The sequence below is a fragment of the Hetaerina americana genome, unplaced genomic scaffold (assembly GCF_022747635.1).
Source record: "Hetaerina americana unplaced genomic scaffold, ioHetAmer1.1.p SCAF_6, whole genome shotgun sequence".
In the NCBI taxonomy this organism is placed as follows: Eukaryota; Metazoa; Arthropoda; class Insecta; order Odonata; family Calopterygidae; genus Hetaerina; species Hetaerina americana.
The window spans coordinates 50,254,211-50,277,869 of NW_027287205.1; the positions used below are offsets into that span (position 1 = coordinate 50,254,211).

General features: G+C 35.1%; 1 protein-coding gene across 4 annotated transcripts in view; it reads left to right on the forward strand.

The window, feature by feature from the left end:
- Crag (DENN domain-containing protein Crag) overlaps positions 1-23,659 on the forward strand; it is a 71,624-nt gene that overhangs the window by 22,154 nt on the left and 25,811 nt on the right. For 2 of the 4 annotated variants that reach the window (XM_071593777.1, XM_071593778.1), the window contains exons 16-24: positions 1,626-1,828; positions 4,053-4,173; positions 4,275-4,471; positions 5,726-6,015; positions 9,199-9,360; positions 11,283-11,444; positions 13,432-13,846; positions 14,653-15,909; positions 23,434-23,520. In XM_071593777.1, the coding sequence (XP_071449878.1) occupies positions 1,626-1,828; positions 4,053-4,173; positions 4,275-4,471; positions 5,726-6,015; positions 9,199-9,360; positions 11,283-11,444; positions 13,432-13,846; positions 14,653-15,909; positions 23,434-23,520 (2,894 nt within the window). The remainder of the gene's footprint in view (positions 1-1,625; positions 1,829-4,052; positions 4,174-4,274; positions 4,472-5,725; positions 6,016-9,198; positions 9,361-11,282; positions 11,445-13,431; positions 13,847-14,652; positions 15,910-23,433; positions 23,521-23,659) is intronic. The other 2 variants (XM_071593779.1, XM_071593780.1) reach the window with 2 other exon arrangements.

Below are 23,659 nucleotides of genomic sequence, written 5' to 3' on the forward strand. Positions count from 1 at the left end.
ACCCAGGCCCTTTGGTTGGGAAGCCATTATGTTAGCCTCTGCACCATCCTGATCTCCATGGAAGGAGTAGAAGGAAAGGAAATCGATAGAGGGGGGGCCAGGGCAAGTGATTGGAAGGGGTACCAACTAGAGAAATCCTTGCTTGGCCACTTGCTCATACATCTCATAAATGTCCTTAAATTAAGTAAGGGTTTTGAGGTGGGTTTACTGTTTCATTACAGTGGGTGGGAGTTGGTTATTCAGGTGTAATCTTACAAAAGGTTGCATTTCAGTAGTTTTTGTGAAAGAGAATTTTGATTATATTTCATCCCTTTAGGACCCATTTTGCAAATGCTCAGCAATGAAACTGTTGCTTCAGAATTGCTTGAGCTTTTGTCAACCTCATTAAAGTTCCAAAGTATTTGTTTCATTTCCACGTTTAATGCATTCTAATACCACCAGAATTAGAAAAGTCATCTCTCATACCAGTGCACTGTTTCTAGTTCAAACATGTAATTGGAGTGATCAGTAAAAAAATCATGTTGAAAAACATTTTCATTAAAACTAAATGTGCTTTTTGTATTTGGAATAGATGTCTGTTTGATGTTTTAATGATAAGGCCAATCATTATGTAAGGTTGGGGAATGGGTAAGGTTTATATCTTATAGATTCTTATGAAGTGGTGGGAGTAGTAAAAGCTGAAAATGGTGTTTTCTATTATAAGGATAGACCCTTCTCATATATGGGTTTAACATTCCTTCCGCATTTCCTTGAGGGTCTACTCTTCTGTCCTGTATTAGACCCTGCACCCCTTTCTCAAGTCAGCCACAGTGGTTACCTTTTCTAAATTGGGATCAACTCACAAAATCACCCTATTACCCATTTTGCTGACTTGGGATCTACCTTTTAAAACAGGCTTACTCTGCTAGTGTCATCATATTTCTTTTCCTTGACAATCATTGTGAAAGTACTTTAACTTTAAACATAATTTAAAAAAAATACTTTCACGAAAGAAAATCAGAGCTTGGAGAAATCAGTGAATTTAATAGGAAAAATGTGCTCAGGAAAAATAATCAATTAAGTTTTGCTCAAGCTATTACATATCAAATTATACCTACCATAAGTTGATGTATATTTAGTACACTCTCTTATAGTTAGTGGTGCATTTTTGACGTAACATGTAAATGTATGTTAAAGGTGCTGAAAAATTAAATATCTAATAAAAAAATACTACTAAATAATAAGAATGCATATTTTCTTCCCCAGGAAGAAAATATCCATTCTTTAAAATAGATTTTAATGCATGAAACTTAAGTAAACAGTGAAAACTGGAAATTAGTATACTCAATTGGAAAAGAAAGTATTTTGTTCTTCCAGATGTGTTTTCATTAAGCACAGCCTAGGCTTTTACTTACTAAGTCATCATCAGGAGATAACTTTGTAAGTCAAAACCTATGTCGTGTTTATTATAAACTTACGGGAAGAACAAACTTATTTTCTTTTCCAGTATGAATCACTTCCACAAGTAATGCCTCCAACCATCCTATTCGATACCCTGGCCAGCATAAAAAACTTAATTTAATTAATGTAAAGTAAATTTGTAAAATCCAATATATGTTCTTACTATTTATATTATTTGCTTACAGAATTTTACTCTTAATAATATGCTGTTCAGCCAAAAGGATGTGAAGAATTACTTAAGTGTGGGGGGTCGTCTAAGTGCTCCATTTCCTGGAAGTCCTTTGGCTAGGAGAACCAAGCATGAGATAAAATCTGCCCAGAAATTGGCAAGAAAACATGCACCATCGCCAGAATTGTGGGCAAAGTGCCTTCTTGGGACATGTTACAGGCAAGACTCTCATTGAAATATTTGTATGGTGTTCATAAATGTTTTTCATGCTATTTGTTATTTCAGTTAATATTAAAAATATTCATATCAAGTAGAATTATATTTAAGTATAAAATTGTGTGCCGGCAGCAGTGGTTGCTCAATGTAATTAATTATTTAATTCTACTATTTCAAATGTTCATTTATTTTAGGAAACTTTTCAAAATTTTGAGCCTCACTATTATGAAAAGGTGGCATTAACTCATTCAGGGAGACTACTTTGGGATTAATTGATCAGAAAATCGAGCAAAAATGAGGAAATAACTGCTAAATTTCTTTAAAAATTTAGAAATTATTTGGGAGAAGACCAAATGCTAAGAAAATTTAGGAATTTGAAATGTGAATTAGGAATTTGCCTAAGGAGAAATGACTCTTTAGTTGTTAGGGCAGTTCTTGTTTGGCATATGACATTGCCTGTTTGTAAACCTTGGATGGCATCAAACTACCAAAGGACTAGATATGATTAATTCAGTGCATGTGCATCGGAGAAAAATGGATGGATTACAAAAAGTAGGTAACTAATCAGATTCCAAAACACTGGAGAATAATTAGGAAAAAATGTGTCATGTTCTTTGGATAAATTGGAAAAAGCCTGGAATTGGAGGTTAGAAAATGAGTGGTCACCTTGTTATTTACAGTGCTTCGTTTTTATCCTAGAATTGCCCCAAAAAGAGAGGGTATGCATATGTATCTGACTTAAATTCAGTTTTTTCAGTTATCTCCCTATTTTTTGGAAAAAAACTAGGAAAGATGAATCATTCTTCTGGCCAACTATCGCCTAGATAAGGAGCACAGGATGAGATCTTTAGGGAGAATAAGTATCCTAGGTCTTATTGCATGTCATCAAGCACCAGGTTTTACTCTCTGGCAACCCTCTTCTCATAATAATGTGCCATTTTAAATTGAATTATCATTCTTAAACCTAAAATTTCTATATTACCAGAAGAATTATTGTCATCTTAATGGTCATTTTGATTGACTTAGGCAATATAATGCCTTGTATAAAATGGCTTTTAGAAAAAATTACCTTAAACAAAGATGTCCTTGTAGTGTAAACTGGTTAGCGCATCCAACAAGCGATTAGGTGGATGAATTCATTGTTCAAATCTTGATAAATATCAGTTATAATTTCATGGTGAAATTTTTAATTAAAGGCTTTATAATTGTTGATGGATTGAAAATATGTTATGTTGGTTGTGTTTGATGTCGAGGCTAAATGGGAGATGAGAATTTTTGATTACAGAATGTTGAGAATTATTTCCTAGAATGCAAACCAACACTAAGTGGCACAGTTGTAATTGACTAGTTTGATTAGAGCATAGTTCATTAATATTTTATCTAAAAAGAGTAAGTTTTGAATACAGTAAAAACTGTGGTTGGCAGAATCTATCTGTGATGGAAACCTCTCAAAGGTGCAAAGATTGAAATCAAATTGCATAATGCTAATATTTTTCCAAGGAAGTCCTTTGATGGGGCAATCTGTGAGATTTAGTCAAAATGAAATATGTTTTGGATTTGTGTATCCACTGGGGCAATTGGATTCCTTGAAAGAAAGAAGAGAAATTTCTAATGCATAGGTAGTTGAGTTCGACTTTAAATTTGCATACTGATAAAATGCCATTTATGGTCAGAAATTCCTTTGGCTGGGAAGGCCTTTCATCCAGAGTGGATTAGTGATCAGGGTCATAAAAGTAAGCATAGAAAGCACCTCCAGAATTCATGCTTCCTCCATGGTCAAAGTAAGGTGGGCTACCCCCAAGCCTTATTTTTCAAATAAGTACCATATGGATCCAACCTAGGTTTCAACAGAGAACGCAATCTTCAGGAATATCGAAGCATTTTTCATATCTAAATAAAATACTGTGGAATCACAAATTTATAGTTTTTCATTTTAATATGAATCGATTACATCAAGTTATCCCAGAACTACCAAAGTAGCAAATACTATGACTGTGTTACTTTTTCATCTCCTTGGGCCAATGGAAAAAACTGTATTATACTCAAATTCTATTAATTAACTAAATTATTCCATGTTCATTGTTTTAACCTGCCTAAGAAGGAAAACTGCATGTACAGATATAGATCATGGCCCTTGTGATTCCGATGTAGACAGGTTTCACTCTATGATATGTATTTGAATCTTTTTTCCCTCAATTAAATCACCATATAATTTCTATTTTTACAGCTTATGGTTTATCCATCTGCCCAGTTTTGTAATGTTGTCACCTTCAAAAGCATCATGCTTGCGTACAGCTTATGAACTCCTTGTCAAGATACAAAAAATAAAACTACAGCCAACTGATGAGGTACTCATTTTATTTCTTCATTTCTGTAGTAGTGATTGTGCATCTGAGATAACTCAATTTTTATTGTTCTTCATTGACCCCATTACTCTTGTTTTTCTAAGGTTTGTTATCGGGTAATGATGCAGCTATGTGGTGTATATAGTCATCCTGTATTGGCTGTGAAACTTTTATTTGAAATGAAGAGACATGGTATTCAGCCAAATGCGCTCACCTATGGATTTTATAACCGTGCTGTACTTGAAGCTGCTTGGCCCTCAGACATGACCAATTCAAGCCAACTACTCTGGAATAAACTAAGGTATGTCTGAAACTGATGCGAGGAAGTTACTGCATTCAGGAAAAGTCACCAGGTGGTACAATACAGGGTAATACCTGGGGATGGCACACTTATGCTTGAATGTTCCTCCTTGAAATGGCTGAACAAGAGAGATGGAATTCTAAGGATAACTCAAAGCTCCTAATTGAAGAGAAACAATTGGGTCATCAATTTTGAGCCATTTGAACTCCAAATGCCAGGACAAAGGACTTAGACTGCACCTATGCAAACAGTGAAAAATTAGAGTACAGCAAATAATTCTTTCCTGCATAATGATATTTTGTATCTCTAATGTTCTGCATTCCAAAGCCTTCTCCTCTTTTCCTTGCCCATTTCTTCTGCAGTGATCCTTGACCTTCTCCATGCCCACTTTCATCTCCTCCTGCAACATATTAATCTAACCAATTCTCATAACCTATTGTTAAATAAAATCTTTTTCTTCCCCCTTGCCTTCTTCATTCTAGTCTGATCAATTTCCTCATGTTTACTAATGATGATACAAAATTACAAAATCTGTGTGGTAACAAGGAACATTTCCGTTGAATTCCATAGCGTTATTTGACTCATATCTCCCCCATTATGACAATCATTATCCAACACAGGGGTTACCTGTAATGTGCTGATGGTATGTGTGCTTTAAGCCAAAAAATATTGTCAAGTATTGTAAAATTTGTCATTGTCATCATCCAACCTCTTGCATGGTAAATTGATACTCAAGGCAAGTAATAAAATTGGTATGAATATTAGGGGTGTGTCCGTAACCTGGATGGTCCATAACTTCCCAAATGAACTGCCCTATGAACTAATATTACATTTTTATCATTCGCACAACACAAATGCTTCAGTGACTCTTAATGTTGAAAGTCCACAGATCTGATGATGTCATAAATGCAAAAAAATCCCCCTCCCTGTGCAAGAGACACTACACCAGTTGGAAAAAATTATGATGTTAATATTCATTATTTTGATGCCGTGGTTATTTAATTTGGAATATATCAGTATATTTTATATAACCTTTCCAACTCTCAGTTTTACATAAAAGTTGAATTTTTCCTTTTCTGTTTACTGATATGGTAAAAAATATAAATTTTGAGGCATTGTAATTTTAAAACCTCGGTACACCTTGTGAGTAAAATTTTCAGTGCTAAACTGATGAAAAAATATATGGGCTCCAAATTATATTCTACTATGGTAAGTTGTAGCAGAGCAAGTAATATAGTTGTTGTTGTATTACAGGAATGTGATTTTTGGGGTTGCATTGTTTCGCCAAGCGGGACATCGTAAGGCTCGTCGTCATCTGTCCCTCTCCACCGACCAAATTGATCGGCCATCATCATCTGAGGCTGATGGCATCTCTCACACATCCGTGGACAGTGTCAACTCCCAAGATTGGGTGCCACCCAACTCAAACTCATGCCTCTCAAATGACAAAGTCAGTAACTCTGTCCCTCCTCAGGCATTGCCTGCATCAATGCCTGCGATACCTACACTTTCAGCCTCATCTAATCATGCAGCTGCTCAATCAGGTGTGCAAACATTGATGGCAATTAATATGTGCTTTTTTTCTTTATCCTTTTTTACAGCCATAATTCAAATCCACCAAATTGAAAACCATTTCAGTTTTCAACTGTTTCATATATCACTGAATGAGTGCAAGCGTAAAAAGTCAATGACTGATGTCATGGCTTTTATTTTTGTGGATAACTTCCTCTTGCACAAAATTATGCCCAAAACTACCAAATATATTGAAGTATTCTTAAATAGCCCCTTTAATCTCCTTTTTTGTTGACACCAGTGAACAGGATCATCTTTGCCCCATTAGCTGTCATAATTAACATCCCTTATAAAGTACGTGAGCATTTAGGTTGGTAGCATGAGGCATGATGAATATCTTCCTTTATCTTTATTTTACAGCCTTTCTAGTATTATATATATCCTGATTATATTCAGCCCTAAGGAAAATTGCTCTTAATGCCAAACTGGGAAGGAAACAGAACAAATGGAATATTCAGTTCCCTATTTCAGAGTTCCATGAGAAATATTTCTGGATAAAGATAGACTGGTAAATTGATATAACTGCTTTCCATCAATCAGGCATCTCAGTTGATGTAGCACTTCATCTGAGGCCTGTAAGGACACCTATGTACCGCTTACCTAATTTTTCCATGAAAGTTAAACATGGTAAAATTATTCAAAGAACTGTAGGAGAGACCTTGACAGTAACTTTGGTGGAGTCATCCACTAATCTGCATTAGAATGTAGCAATTTTTTTGTAAAACTCAATCACCTGGTCTAGGTGATCAATTTTTATGCTTTAAAATATATTCTGATGAACTTGGTTAACAAGGAATAGAATCTAATGTTGTTGATTTGTTTAAAAGACCAATGGTATCAATTGCTGGAAATTATAATACACCACTATTTTGAACTTTGCTTTGATTACTTCTGGAAAACTGGGATGAAATATATATTCATGAAAATGGAGGCCTACTTTTTTCATATCCACAATAGTTATTTGTCCTAACAATGATTTAATAAATTAAAGGTTTTGTTTTCCTCATGTAAAACCCTTCAGCTTTTGAAATTCTCAAATTTATTGAGGCAGATTGTTAAGAGTCATAATCTAAATTTGAATCTACAAGACTCCAATCAACAGCCAATAATCAAACATCTTCACCTGAATGCTATGTTACCCAGTTCCTTTAGAATCCCTGCATAATGTGTGCGTGTAGTTCCTAGAATACCTGCAACATCAAATTTCATCACAGTTCAATTGTACATACCAAGAAAAAAAATGAACTGAGGAGAGAATTATTTAAATTAAACCTAGCTATTAACTCCTATTGATTTGTACTTGGTGTAATCTTAATCCCTTATAACCTTCTACGAGCAAATATTCAAGATTTGAGTATAGTCATTGTAGTGCAATTTATTGGCCCATGATGAAATCTGCTTGTTATAATTTTATTGACCGAAAAAAGGTAGTTAAAGTGATTTCATATCAGTCTAATATTAAATTATTATTGCAAATAATGGTTTCTGTTTGTGAATGCCTCATCATTATGTAATACCTACATTACTTTTGCATATAGTACTTAAAATCTCTTTGATTATTTAAGGTGACTTCGACATAAATTACCGTGTTTTCCCATTGATAATGAATGCATAATCTGTACAAAAATGTTCAAGCAATGGAAAAAATGACAATGTGCGTTATGTAATGAAAATTGAAAAAATACAAATATTGCATACCTACAGGGTCCGTACAATAACTATCGTGACTGGTTCGCTGTAGCCTCAACAGAGCAGTGTATGGGGGTCCGATTGGTTGGCTGGGTAGAGGGGTTCCCCACCACTCAGGCGCACTTTAGTTCAGTCGCCTCCGGGCATGCGTTGAGACAGGAGGTGGATTTTTGTGACATGTGATTGTTTGTGGTGTCGTTGCGCCATCGCACAACGCTACCATGGGAGGTATTGCGTTAAAGTCAGAAAATCCACATCAGAGACCCTTGAAGTCATTAAACAGTCATATGGGGATGATGCCTTAAGCCACGCAAGAGTTTTTGAGTGACCTGGTGATCATTTTTGTCGAAGACAAGCACCGTGTTGGATGCCTGACAGCCGCTCGAACCGATGATCAGGTGGCCAACGCAAAAAACGTTTTAGACTCTGACAGGCGTTTAACTATCACCCTTATCAGTGAGGAGACCGGCCTTTCAGTCGGAATATGTATATATATATTTATGCATACATGTATACACATGTTCAAGATAACTATGAAGCCCTGGGCATGTGTTATCTATACAAATGTATGATAACTACGAAGTTCTGGGTGAGTGTTATACATTAGGTGCACGTTATCGATGGGAAAATACGATAATGGCATGGACTTCTTCTTTACAAAAATGTAAATATGAAAAACTTTATGGTTAAACACCGATAAAATTTCTTTTGAATACAATTATCTTTCCATGTAGAAATTGGATGCTGATTTAACAAATTGGTTTGGATAGTCATATTAAAATTATTGACTCAATAATTATGTTAAAGTTTGATGTAATTTGTTCCAGATAGTAATGAGGTTTACTGTCTACATAGTTTGAATTGTAATTATCATCCATTTTAAAGGAAAGTGAAGTAAATAAAGAATTAGATGAGGTTCACACCAAAGTTATAAATTAAAAAAAACTCATAAGCCAACACCATGGTCATAAATAATTTTGGCTCTAAGTAAAGATCAGTACCAACCAATCCAGGTTAAAAAGAATGAAGCAAGTTGCATATATATATATATATATATATATATCAGGTTATTTGGTTGGCCGATAGAATTAAAGTTAAAGACTTAGTGGAAAAGTTTGTGACTTGAAAGTATCTCACTTTTTGCACCAATTTAATTTTTATCTTGCATCTTCCTATTCTGTTGTTTTTGTTCATTAGTTTTTTGCATTGTTCTGTGCTTAGCAGGATCTCATGTGACAAAAAAGGTGGGAATCGAAATATTCTAAGATTTGAAAATCTCTGGTTGTACAGCTCAACAGTTTATGGCTGCTTTTATAGTATAAAAATATTTTTAATGGTTATTAAATTAAAATTATTTTGTTTTCTCAAGTGAGACTTTTATTCCATTACCAGGAAGTAAATTCACCACCCCAGCATCAAAGACAGTAAAAAGTGGCTCATTATATTTTTATTTAATTTGTTATCAGGGAGCCTATCTGACCTTTGGTTCAGTTCAATGAATGAAAACACTAAGAATGGTTCTCTTCAGCACCTTGACCTTGAGAAGGAAAAATATGAAAGTGGTATTGACCATCAAGGTCTCAGAAAAGCTAATTCATCATCTTCATTACAGCAAATGGCTCAAGTTGGTATGTTTTTTTCTCCAGAAATGTGCCAGTCAGCTTTGGACTAACCCATTCAGTCTTTTGCCTTGTAATGATGTGTAATTTTACTGTCATGATCCCTGGAGTTGTCATTCAGTTGTACATATGTATGACTTCTAATCCTTGTCCTTGTGTGTCTGGTGGATATTTTGTCCTTATCCTGTGCTTTAAAGGTTACTAGAATCTTAACAAATTGTATTTTTTATTGATCAATTTATATTAAACTAAAACCTCATTATTTCACAATTCAAGGGGCCAAAAAATTGCCAGACTTAAACATTGGAAATAAGGGGGCACGAAAAAGAATTAATTGTGATTGTGTATTTGGCCAAAAAATGTTGATGCCATTTTTATTCTTCCATTTTAATATTATTAAAATGAACCCAGCAAGTTTTTAGTTTAATATTTTTTCTATATTTAGAATGGAATCAGTATGTGATTCTTTCGGGAACAAGACATGAAAATTAATGCCTATCCATGGGTATGAATCCACAGGTTTACATCATCTGGCTGAGGTCCACAAAATAGCTTGACTTTATGGAGCAGGAATTGAAACGTTATTATCCTTTTCTTCTGCTCCTCTCGCTTCTCTTGAAGTGGGCCAAGTCTATTGTTCTGCTTCTTGTTTTGTGGAGAGATTCTCTTTCATTGTCATTCAGAGATGAGTGCTCTTTCTTTGTGCAGATTGCACAATGTTTGCTCTTTCATATTTCCGTATATCATTATGAATTGTGCTTTTTACTTTGAATTATGTGAAATTTGAAATTATTTGGGTTTGAAATAACGAGGTTCTATTGTATATTCTGTGGGGGTTTTGTTTAAATAAAATTAATACTTAGCTATCACTCTCAACTCTGTTGGTTGTTTCAATTCATAAAGGTGAAGTCAAATGGAATTATTCAATTTTTTGATTATCCATGCAGATTATTAATGGGTAACTAGGTTTGACCAAAGTGGTTAATGGGTGCCTATGTTTGACCAGTAACCTAATCCTAAAGCTTGGTGCATCCTTATTGTATTGGAATACAGAAATCTGCATTCATGTGACTTTAATCCCAATGTTGGTTGTATGAATGCACTTTGGTCACTGACGTCAGAATTAATGACTCTCAAATGTATGGGTATTTTAGAACAAGCAGGAATGTTCAAAACGCATGTGGTATTTTTTGTTAGAATATAAAACTGCTTTCATGAGGGTTTTAAAAAAGTTGAGGCAGGATTTCATCTGAAATGTACTTATTGTGATGCTGTGTGTCATAGGTAAAATAGTTTTGAAATAATATTGCATATTCTTGTTGAAAACTAAACAAGGTTATTTGTGTTCCCTTAGTTCATTGTCAGATTTGACTTTCTATAATTATCTTTTGGTGATATGTCCCTTGCCTAAAGTTAGTATTATATCACCACCTTTTCAGTGTTATAAGTGATGGGAAAATTGTATTTACATAATTTTATGTGATGACATTTAACTCCTCAAACCATCTAAATATAGGAAGGAACAACAGCCTTGCTTTAGAAGTTTTATTGGTGCTGTACCACAATATAGGATTATCTCTCCAATCAGTCTACTGCCCACCTTTTAGCTGCTTTGTTACGAATTTTAATGAATGTGTTTGAAGTCAACCTTTCCCCTATACCTTGTATGTTTATGTGCCCAAATGCTCTTATGTGGTTATACTTTTGTACCTGAGGAGTATCTTAGTGAAATGTATCATGCAAAAAAATTCAGTGGAAAAATATATAGTTCCTTCCTATGTTATGGATGTGTGTAACATCTATCAAGTGAATTCTGGTGCTATAAAGTTTATTCTTTAATCTTAATGAAATGAATGTTTCAAGTATCTCCCTGAATCATTTTTATTTTTGCACCTTCAAATTTGATCCAAGTAACTGACACTTCTTTGCAGAACTAATCAAACCATTGGAGGGACAGTGCAGCAACAAGCCTGCTGTAGTCCTTGACCCTGTGGACATAAGTGCCTTTGAAAAATTCCGTTCAAGAGTGGGCAGCATAGTTAAGAACTCAGCAACTCCTCTTACCCCAGTGTCCTCATTACCTCAACAATCTTGTAAGTAAATTTGTTCTCTGTTAACTATAGAATTCAGAATTATCATTTAGTTTAATTGAATTCATAAAAATAGCTAATAAATAATACAAATACTTGGGTAAACATAAATGGCTTGAACTGGTATGCTGGCTGTTTTGTACTAACTCTCCCTTATTTTTGCACCCTGTCTCCCTGAAACTGTTAAACCATTGCTCCCCAAAATGACATGGAACTGTGGGCACTAGTTTCTCCCAGTAACATTGCTGCTGAAATTCCTTTGTGTGATTGTTGAATCCAGTTTTATTGTTCATGTACCTCATGGTACCTGCAAGATAATTTTGTGTTGCCCACAAAGAACACAAAATTGCTCCAAATCAAAAAATTGCAAGAAAATCAAGTGTAATTTAGTATTGTAACTCCTTGACACAGCTCCAAGCTCATTATTATGTTTGATATGAAATATAATCTTTAGTGTTTAATTATTATTTTGAGGTCTACTTTTTAAGATAGATTTTGAATGGACATGAAATTAGCATCGCTACTTTTCTTAGCCTAGTCCAAAACACAACCTGACTCCACATTTAAACAAATCCCTCTAAATATCTGTGTACATTCTACTTAGCTTCATTTGGCCCCCATGCCAATTCTATTACTACCCCTTCCTCATTTGCCTGACATTCTCCTCTGATCACAAGTCTTCTACATCCCATTAACAATCAAAATGCTCTGCACCCATCTTTCCTGCTTCCTTTGTTTTCTCCTAACAATCACCCCTCCCCCATGCCTAGTACCTCTTTGTTTATCAGCCTTTCTGTCCAGTTTACTTTTTCCATCCTCCGTCACACCCACACTTCAAAAGCACCTAATCAATGCCTATCATCTTGCTTCAATGACCAAGTTTCCTCCCCATACAAAACAACTCCACATCAAAGTTTTCATTAATCTTTTCTTAACATCCTTACACAGCATCCCTGTTTTCAACTTTCACCTTATGAAAGCTTCTTTGCCTGATGCAACTCTTCTTATGATATCCGCATTACGTTGACCATCTTGGTCCAAAACATATCCAAGATAGGTAAACTGTTCTTCTTACTCCAGTGTTTGCTCTTCAATTGAAACATTAAACTTAACTCTCCTCATTCTCAAAAACCTCATAACATATAATAATATGGTGATAGGATAATGTGATGACATTGTACATTTATCTTTTATTTTATTTGAAGCAGTATGCTGAGGTCATCACTGAAGTGTTCTGAAAGAAATCTGGACAATGCTCAGGTTGTGTATTATATATGCAAAATTGGGTAATTCCCATCAGATTGAGGCATAATTGGAGAAGTTCACTTCTTATGGTGGTATGCATAAGAATAAAATGTATGAACCATATTCAAAATATCTCACTAATAGGGAATAGTGTTATTACTATTTTTCAAACCAACAAATAATATGCAATCAAAAGAATGCACCAGGTGTTGCTTAGCATATATATATTTTAATTTTGAAGCTTGACTACCCTGTTTGATTTCATTTAAGATAAACAGGTGTGTAAGATACTTTCATATATCAGAAGAAAATTTACTGAAAAAAAATATTTACTGTCTGTGAAAAATTAGTGCTTTTTTAAATGAAGTGCCTCTTCATTTGTTACTCTGCCCATCCACAGGTAATAATATTAACAGCACCAAAAATGACTTTGTTTAAGTGAGTAATTACATTTTAGAATAGAGCTAGTTAGTATTGGCTGTCTGGATTAAAATTAGCCGACAGAACTGAGGATTGCGGATAACTTGTAAAGGGTCTTACCTTTACATATTAGGCCCAGGAGTGATTTTTAGCCATTATTTTGGAACATAAGTGCATATTAACTGCTTTCATGAATAATAATTTTGTTGTAAACTGAAAATGTGTTCTGAATCATCCAGACAGCTCATGTAATTTGATCTCATTTTCCCAAATGTCTTACCCTATTATTCTTTAGTTATTCTTATTGAAAGAGCATTTTTTTCAGATGACAGTAGTGCAGGACTGCTCATGACGGGCCTGTATGATGGACCAGTTCCGTTAGTGGGAACAGGAGATGGTACATCTCAAATTGATGATGTCATCCTGGAAGGTGACCAATGTCGAACATCTCACTCAGATGGTGAAGGGGATTGTAAGGAGTACCATAGTGGTGCACCTCCACCATCACCATCAGCACCCACTGCCCCTCACTTCACTCACCATATGAGACCACGGAGACGCCATCAAAGTAGTGGAGCAATGGACTTCTCTTCATCACAACGGGGGAAGCTGAGGCACATGAGCGCTGGTGGTCCTGGTTGTGCAGATGGTAGTAGGCCTCCTTTCTCATCTCATGCCCTGCCAAACAGTCCTGAAGGACCTTCTCCATCTAACCCTGGTGATTGTCTGCGTCTCCTAAGGTGTGTATAGAAATGGGATTCATATTCTTCATGCTAAAAAATTTCAATAAAAACCACAGTTTCATTCTTGTTCAATATAGTCTAAAAACTTATGACTTCCTTAGTGACCAAACAAGCTCCATAGCCTTGACAATAACAAATATTTTACATCACAGGCTTTTTGTATCCTGATTTCAATGTGCAGTATTTGGGTTTTGTTGAAGCTGTAACACATGGTCTTACTAATATAAAATTTTCATTTTTGAAGCCATGGAAAAGGTTTTTCTCCTTCTGTCATGCAATTCCCTGGCAGACACAGTTGCTCTTGCCTGTGGTTGTATTAAGGTGTATATTTTCTACCCGGTAAAAATCAAATTTGCCTTACAAGTTCTAAATTTTCTTACTTTTTGACCCAAATGATTGAATCTCTTAAATAATTGGGGCAAATGATGCCAAAATTCACATTCCAGGATACTAAATAAGTGGCCTTACCTTCGTTAGAAGTGAGGATACCTATCACACCATTGTAATACTCACATAAGAACTCATATATCATTAATAAATATGTCAAATTTAATAACTCAATTTTATCAAACGAGAGCTGCTCACTATGTTTAACTTTTAATTATAGCTTTTTAGTACTTTTTTTCTTTTTTTAATAATTCCAATATGTACCCAAATTTCAACTTTTTAGATAAGGAAATTCCTGTAATTCATTTCAGATAAACATTTCAGTGTTTTTCTATATACTTCCTGCGATGCTTGCAATCATAGTTTGTGATAAATTTTCAAGCTAAATATGAATGTTATTCTTATTAATTTTTCAGGTCGGAAAGCTTCGCAAATGATGCTCAAATTCTGGAAAAGCTTAATCAGTTGAAACTTGACAGTGACAAGGAAAATGTAAGTGTCAGCAAAAATGGTCCAGTACACCACCACCATTTTGGAGATGGTGGTTCCTATGCCAGACGTAAACTACTGATGAATCACTTACAAAAGACTGGCCCTGGACCTCATAAAGGAAGGGGAAGAGGAGGTGAGCATTTGCATCAATTACACACGGTCAGTGATGAGGAAGGCGATGGTGAAGACAGTGTGACTACAGTGCCAGAAGAGAGTAGTACCATAAGATTGGAGAGTGATATTGTTGATAGGGGAATGAATGCAGGGAGCAGAGATTCTTTAGCTAGCAAAGACAGTACCACAGAAGGTTACAGTGGCTTCACGTCAAAGATGATGGTCGAAAGAACTGGGAGGTTATTCACAACCTTTGGGGCTAAGGTTAATCGGCTGAGCACTGACGTGCGGGAGAAGGCAGAGGCTAGGATGGGACGAAGGGGATCGGACAGCTCTGCTCTGTCAAATTCTTGTGCAGCCAATCCTTCTGCTCCAGCTTCCACCGAGGCTCCCTCCCCACCATCTTCCTTGTCAATCTCCCCAACATCACCAGGAAGAGCTCCGCCTCGTTCTCCCAGTATTCCCATTAGAAAGTCGCCCCATAGCCCCGCTAGAATGGTTGTGACTGAAAATGATCCACTTGGTGCCTTTGCAGGTAGTCCTGATGCAATGAGGGAGGAGAGGAGTGGGGAGGTGGTGGAAGATGAAAGGGAGCCTTCGGAGCTCCGTTCCTCCCGTAGTCCATCTTGTGGCTCAGGAAGACTTCAGTCACTTGACTGGGAAGGTGTAGGGATGGGGTCGGGAGGTCCCCTATTATTTGGTGACACTCCCCGTAAGAAGGGCTGGGAGTCAGAGGAAGAAATTGAGAAAGTGGCTGGCTCTCTCGATGAGACGTTGGAAGTTGATGGTGAGGCAAACAGTGGAAGGCAGTGGTCTCATTCTTCTTTGCCCTCTCGGCATGTTCCGAGAGTGAGTAGGTCTCAAGAAGATTTGATAGATGAAGTTGCGGAGGAATCGGAAGGGGAGTCTGGCTTAGAGGAATTAGAGAGGCAGAGTGGAAAGAAAAAAGTAATACAGAGGTCATCCACAATGCCTGTCGATGCATCCATTACCTCTCCACCACCACCCTCAGCAAGTGTTGCTTCAAGTCTGACCAGCCTCAGCAACAGTTTCAAACTTCCTTTCAGGTAGGTGTTAGATCATTTGTTGCCAACCTAATTTGTGCATGTGGTCATTCTTTTGGTTTAGATGCCATGGATTTGAAGATTGTAAAAATGTTTGTTGGTGTTTCTCTCAATCTCATTATGAGCCTTTGTAAGCATATAGCCAGGATTACATCTGATTAACAAAGCAGATTTCAAAGTATGTAATCCAATGAGGAGGAGCATGAGTGAAATCTCTCTCTTAAAATTTCACAGTGACTCTAAAGTAATACTTATGAAATTTCGGGATGTTTTTAACATAAATGTACAACACCGGGCTTTGCCTCTGATAGGAACTTTAAAATTTAATTGGTCTAATTTTTTTAAATCATCATTAAAGATTTTTATTTATCAAAGGAAAGAATATTTTTTTTTAATTAATAGAAAAATCAGTGAAATTGAAATGCCTTTTTAAATTTTGAGAACATTTGAGTAATGTGGGCAAAGATTTCAGTGCAAGACTTTGATACTTTTTGATCAGCATTCCACACATCAGGTGAGTTGTGAACACTTGAAATATTTTACATATTTCAATTGATTGTGTCAATTTATTCTTATGTCACCATTTCTGCCAGTTCCCAAGCTCCTTTGCACTTGCATATTAATGTCCCATGCTTTAAAAAGTTAATTGCACCATAGATAAGAAATCTTTTTGTTTCACATATAACTTCCAGGACACACTTAAGCCAAATAATCAGATCATTTGGAATTTCTAACTTTTTAGGCTTGTCTCACAATCAGTGGTATAACACAGTTATGTTGAAAGACTAAGGAATGTGCATGGGGCTTGGCTTGGCTCGTTTTCTATGTTCTCAGAATGAAAATGGTAATAGTTTTTTAGTGTTATATCTGTAGTTACTATATCTCTTCTTATTAACTTAGGATGAGCCTGGTTATGCCATGACTTACATGGGTATTCGTCCATGTATACTAATGAAAAATGTTAGGATGCTATGCTGGCGAAATTCACAATTTGCTAAATGAACTCAGATAATCATTTTTTGGGGAAGGACCTTATTCTGGACTATATACTTTGAGCACTAAATGATTTGGTGCAACATATGGGTTGATAAGCTCCCTACACTTGCATGATATTGCTCATGAATTTTTACAAATAGCTGTGTGGGAGTCCCCCATCTGTGTTGCCAGTAGGTGTCTGTTCTTGCATGTGCCTTGACACACTTCTGCCTTCAAACATGCAGTGGTAAAATCAAATTGAAATGTGAACAGGGTGTTCACTTCCCTTGCCAAAGGACTATGCTTGAATCTTGTACTGGAGGATTTTTGGTTAACTTCTGATCCTTCCCAGGCTTCATTTCTTTTTCAAGTGCATTAATTTCTCAATCATATTTTTAATTAAGTGTAGTCTAGGTCAAGGTAGACTTTTGGTGGATCCAGTACCTAAGCTCTGCTACCTTTCTAAGCCACTCTTAACTCAACATTAAATAAATACTCTTGAAACCTGCATTGCAATAAACTGTTCATCAACACAACTAACTTTCTGCCTACCTCCGTTTTATCCGCTGTTATCCTTTACCCGCCCATACATTTTTTATGCCTATTCTACCCTCTACTATCTATCATATGATAAATACATTATGGTCCTTTTTTAAAAGTAAACAAATAGGTCCTAATTTTGACTCTATCATTTTTTGAGAGATCCTGCTGCATATTGAACGTATTTCCAAAAGTCTCAATGTTTTGTTCTGTGTCCTGAGAAAATCTTAAGGATCTTACTGAAAACTTATTTTTATTTGTCATGCAATTGTATATTTTTCTGGGATGAATAATTTAGTGTTCTGCTAGATGTCAACAATCTTTCATGTTAACAGCTGATGGTTATGTGACTATCTGGATTGCTTTATGGATCAGATGAGGCTAATATAGCCGAATATTATTTTAAAAACCTCATTAAAGAGCATCTTGTGCAAAATAAGGGCATCTAATAAAGCAAATATTTCAGTCAGCTCCTTATGATTTTCTCAGTAGATAGAATGAAATGTCAGAGTCTTTACAAAATATATTCAATGTGCCATGGGAAATCCTGAAAAAATATACAGTAAATGCATAATTATCCATTCTTGGAAAACATTATCAATTTATCATTAAATGGATAGCCAAAATATGCAGAAAATATGGCCGTGATATAAATGGATATACATATATGGAAAGTGGATTTTTTCCATTTTTCAGCCATTTTATAATGCTAGAATTATCGATTCAAAAGCACAAAAAACTATCATAAGGTGAACAGCAGAACATATTGTCTTTAGAAAGCTAAACCAATCACCTAGCCAGGAAAAAACAAGTGGCTGGCAAATGTTGAATTTTAAAAGATTCGCTGATACGAATTCATATTCATCATATGATACCAATTAAAATAATGCAGGTTATATTGTTGATATCTAATTTATTGCATAGTAAATTTATGTATTTGCTCTCCTTAGAGGGTAGTACATAATTCTTAGGGCTAAGGAATGCAAGGGAATTATAATGGTAAACTACATGTAGTAGAAAAACATTTAAACATTAAATGCTATTTACAACTCTTGGTTTTGTAAAACTAAAATTTTTAATGAAGCCCTGATATTTCAAACTTGTATTTTTAAAGTAAGTATACTCTTTGGTGTCAGACTTTACTTCGTGAATGTATTTGATGTCCATGTTAACAGATTTTTGTACGTTTCTACAGGCTGTTTTAGGTCTGTTGGAAAGAAAATCTTTTACTGTGGTTTAAAAAAAGGATATTGAAGTTTCAAAATATTTAATTATCTTGATGATTTCAATTTTATTAAATTTTTGAGGTACTGGCAAGAGAATAGCATGGATAATCAAGAGTTAACTGTATATTGAATACCATAATCACTGTGAAAACCTTCAATCACAGAAATATGGCACCATATTTATCTTGGCCCTTCTTTCATTCTCTTAAACCAATGTATTTGCCACAAAAACTTTTCGCCAATCTCCAATTTTACAAGTGACCTCAGCTGTCAGGCCTTTCATTCATCTTTATTATAAGGCTTGGATTAATATGTGTGGTCATGTGACATTCTTTGTGTGCTTGAAACTTAGGAAAGAACTGTGTGTGAAGTACTAACAACAGACACAATTTCCTAAATACGCAAATCCCAAGTGTGGAGATATAATCAGAACTGACAAGAAATATTAGGTGAACCTGTTGGAACATGTTTAGACTTTTACATGAAGTAGTGATTGGAAATGGAAAAGCTCAATATGTCAGCATAAAATGTGTTTTCTGATCAGATGGAGCTGCATTTCTACAATTTATATAACCTAATCACAATAATTTTGTCCATTAATGGAAAAGGATTGTATATCATGTTTGTTTACATGCTATACAAACTGCCCAATATGTCCCAGCTGTCAATTGCAGTATGCAGAGGTGGTCATCAATTTAGTATCGTATCACTTGTAAAAATCAGATGCTTCTAGGCATTTATGGCCTCTCAAAAAATGCTCAACCTTGTCCCCTCTACCAACTCCCAAATTTTGTCAGTGCATCCGACAAACAGTCCACTATTCTTGAAAGCAACCTTCTCTAAACAGCTGCCCCTTAATGAGAGCCAATAATTATTGCTGATAGTAAATCCGCAGTTCTATGGCCCTTACTCCATGTAGATGGACCTGTTAATTTCTTTAGAAAATTCTCTATACCTCAGTTCTTGCTATTCACCTTACTATGTAAAGTCTTAAATATTTCCTTGTGGCCATCCGACAGTATTTGATGAAGTTCCATGCTGGGAGTTGCCAGAGCAGGACACCATTAGTAGAAACATTGATTTTTCTGGAGTAATTCAAAAGAAAAATGAACTCATGCTCATTGCTCATGTCTTCCCTCTGACTGATACTGACAGATCAGTTCCAGGGGTTCAGTCTCTTTCACCATTTTCAAATTCAGAATGTCATAAATTAGTTCACATTGCATGTCAGTGTATTCATTCATTGAGAAGTTTTGTACCTGTAGGTTAAGTGATCAGCTGATTATACAAAATAGGCATAGAAGGTAAATAGTAGGTGCTAGAATTTTTTTTGTGTTGCATAACTTATGGTGAATTCAGCTAGGATTGAAGCATTACATTTCATAAGCAAAGAAGAATTTCAATGAATGAATTTGAGCTTATGTACATATATATATACATGTAAATGTATGAGTATATGTATAGTGATAGAAAATGATTATTTTATACATATGTAGCTGGTGAAAACCTGTTTCTGTTACTGGATGTAATGAAGTTTGAGTTATATTTCCTTCTATTTGAAAAGCATTAGTGTGTCTGGCTGCTAATGTAGGTTAATTTCCACGGTATAAAGTTTTACTGATGCTAATCATCTCTCTACTTAACTATGAAGTTCTTCACTCTTTTTCATTAAAAAAAGTGTGGTGATTTAGTCAAGTTCTCTAATTAAGCCCAAAATAAATTAATTAAGATTTACAACAATCGGTTACAATTCAACAGTATAATGAAAAATGAGCTGTTCTCAGTTATCTACCTTTGTTTGGTTTGGGTAATGGCTCTCTTATGAATTTTCATAGGTATAATGTTATTGCTTCACATTGGTATTCTCTAGTTCATGCCTGACCTGAAAAATTATACCAACATCAAACTATTATGTTGCAGTGTAAGAAGTGAATGCTTCTAGCAAGGTGCAGTATTTAGATATTATATGATTGCAATAGTTTGAAATTAGTAGTATCAGTTTATTAAATAACAATGTAACACATACAGAGCATGGATATTGGCACAGTAATATAATCTGCATGTTACATTAATTTTCATGAGGAAATGTTTCTCAGTAACCTAATTATTTGTTCCTAGAAGTTTGTTTGTGAGATACAGTAAAACTTTGGCATCAACATGATGTAGAAGCTGGAAAAATCCTGATTTTGCTATCATAGGATGTTTTGTAATGAAGTTATCAATCCTCTTAAAGTATGCCATTTCAGGCTTGTATTGAAATAAAGTTTTGGTTGCATTTAATAATTGGAACTGATTTTTACAGTTTCTGTTAACTGTTTTAGAATACTGTTATTTGATGAAAAAGCATTAACGTTTTGGTAGCCATACAGAAATGAAACAGGTCTACCTTTATAGAGGTGGGACTCGGTGACCGGTGCCTTAAGTAAAGACAAAGAAAAGACTAGTGAAATCTTTGATATTTTAATATATATAATGTGGAGCATATTTTTTAAAGGGTTGAAAATGTAGTCATTTAGATAAGAGGATCCATGTAGATTGGAGACTTAGGAGATTTGGGTGTGTAGAAGAAAGAAGAAAATTAAATGGATGAAAAGGAAAAAATGATGAATTTCCAGGCATGGTAGGAGTAAAGAGAAGGTTGGTGGGAGAAATTTAAAGAAGGCACGACAATTGGGTGAAGGGGATGTGAAGAGGGTGTAGGATGCTGAAGATGGTAAGAGGGAAGAATATGGTGAAAGTGAGGCAGTGGGAGGAGGGAAGAACGGACATTTTTAATGGAAATATGGGAGGTAAAAAGTGTACGGAGTGAAAAATGAGTAATGGTATTCTGAAGTATGAGTTGAAGAATTTTTTGTGTTATGTTAGTTATGGCTTAAAAGTGCATTAGTGTGTAGTTCAAAGGTCCATCAAAAGCCTATCCTAACATGCCAGATTACTTCTGTTAAATATCATAATGAAACTGTATTGTAGGATAGTTAAAATTTATTTGTGTGAATGGAAATTGTTTGGTTTGAGGAAGCTATCAATCGTGCTGAATAATAGCCATAAAAAATATTTTGCCTTTCAAAGGATAATTTATCTTCTGGCAAAAAGCTCATACTGTTTGTAGTCCTGATATAATTCTTTAAAGTAGGTGATAGTTTTGCAGACATGTTATTCATTTCAAATGTTTAAACATGGAAAGGGACTGAATAAAAAGTCTGAGGCCAGGCATTTTATGAGATATAGCAAAACGAGGAATATTTTTTATTGATCTTTGGGCCAAAACTTAATCTGCTTCATTGTACCATGTCAGGCTAAGATAAAGTAGAAGACATTAGTGTCTATCTTACTCTTTACTTCTCTGATCTGAAGTTACATGGAAAATTCTACATTTCTTGCCCTTATAATTTGAAAACATATGTTGAGATTTTTAATAGGTTAAATCGATACTCAGAGCTCAACAGTCATGAGAGATTTGGCTACAAAACCTCTTCGGTCAATCCATTCTCCCAAGTTTGCATTGTTAGCATGCGTACCAGTCAGTAAAATGTACTTGCCATTATTTGGTCTAAATTATCAATACTAGGTAAAAATATTGTTGTGATTTTCAGTTTCAGTAGAATTGTTTATTCCTACAGCCAGTGTCAATATGACTACATCATCAGGTTTGCTGTATATTTTCAGCATCATTCATCATGTGTCATTGTTTTTGTTTACCTCCCCTGTTGGCTAATTCATTTTGGTTGTGACCTTGGCAGTGACTTATTTTACATGCAATAATCCAATACCTTAATGGTAATTTTATCTACGCAATAGATCTTCATGTGGCCAAATCGAATTAATCAGCAATAAGGAAAGTTAACCAAAAATAAAGGGAATTTGAGTTGATAGCATTAGTTGGGCAAAAACATGAATATTATATTAAATGGAAAAATAAAAAAAGGTGAAATTACTTTGCCCTTGAAGGTTCAATTTTAGTCTAAAAAAATTGAGCCCATAAATGCTTTGCACATCTAACTGTCCTTGGAAGCCACCCGTGTATATAAATGCTGGTTTGGAATTTGTGAATGCTGTGTACAAAACCTGTTGAAGTCAGATGACACGAAAGCAATGTTAGTTATTTTGAGATCTGTTGAGGATGGATTTTGATTAATAAAAATAAATTGTCTTGCATTGTTCATTTCAAAGTCAAAGCGGGGATAAGTACAAGAGCAAGATGGGACTGATTTAGGAGAGAGAAAGAAAATGATTGCACCCAGGGGTGCCATTTCCTTCTTGAAAATAAAAATGGTAATGGAAGGCTTGTGGGAATTATTTAGTTTATCAATGAAAAACACCTGGAAGATGATGATGGAACAAGACTGTAGAGAAGTATTGTAGTTAACGTATGGAAAAGGTTTTTAATGATTTATGTTGATGGTTAGACATGATGAAGTGTTATTTCTTCAAAACTGAGTATGCAAGTACATGAGTATGGTTAAAGGATAGGAATAAGATGCAAGAATAGGAATAGATACGAAGTGTTTAGGAAGAGAATGTGGGTGGGGCTATTACAATAATAGTTAGGAGCATGCCTTATTACTCATTTCAATTTTCTTTTTTTTGTCAAGGTTTTACTGTATTTGCACATTTACATAAAATTAAGCTTATTATTGTTTTTTTTAAGTTGCTGTTTTTATCCTTATTCCTATTTCTAAATGAAATTATAATTTTGGTAAGTAACTTGAGATGCCAATCCCTTTGTATGTCTTGTGCTGTAAGCTTTGTGGAGCTAAATAAGCATGCCTGTATGTTTTGTTTTCAGCCGGTATAGTCCTGCTAGACTAAGTCTACGTAAACCTGACCTGCGCCTCGGTACACAGATCATTGAGAATGCCCTCACCTCTTTCAGGTTAGATAACTGGTAAAAATTGTTTCTGTGTTCTAGCTCATGGAAGCATGTGCACGAAAATCTGTCGTTGGCGTGGTACTTTAAGGTATTATGTTTATTTTGTGTGTGCATTGCTACATTCACAGGTGTTCCAATATGA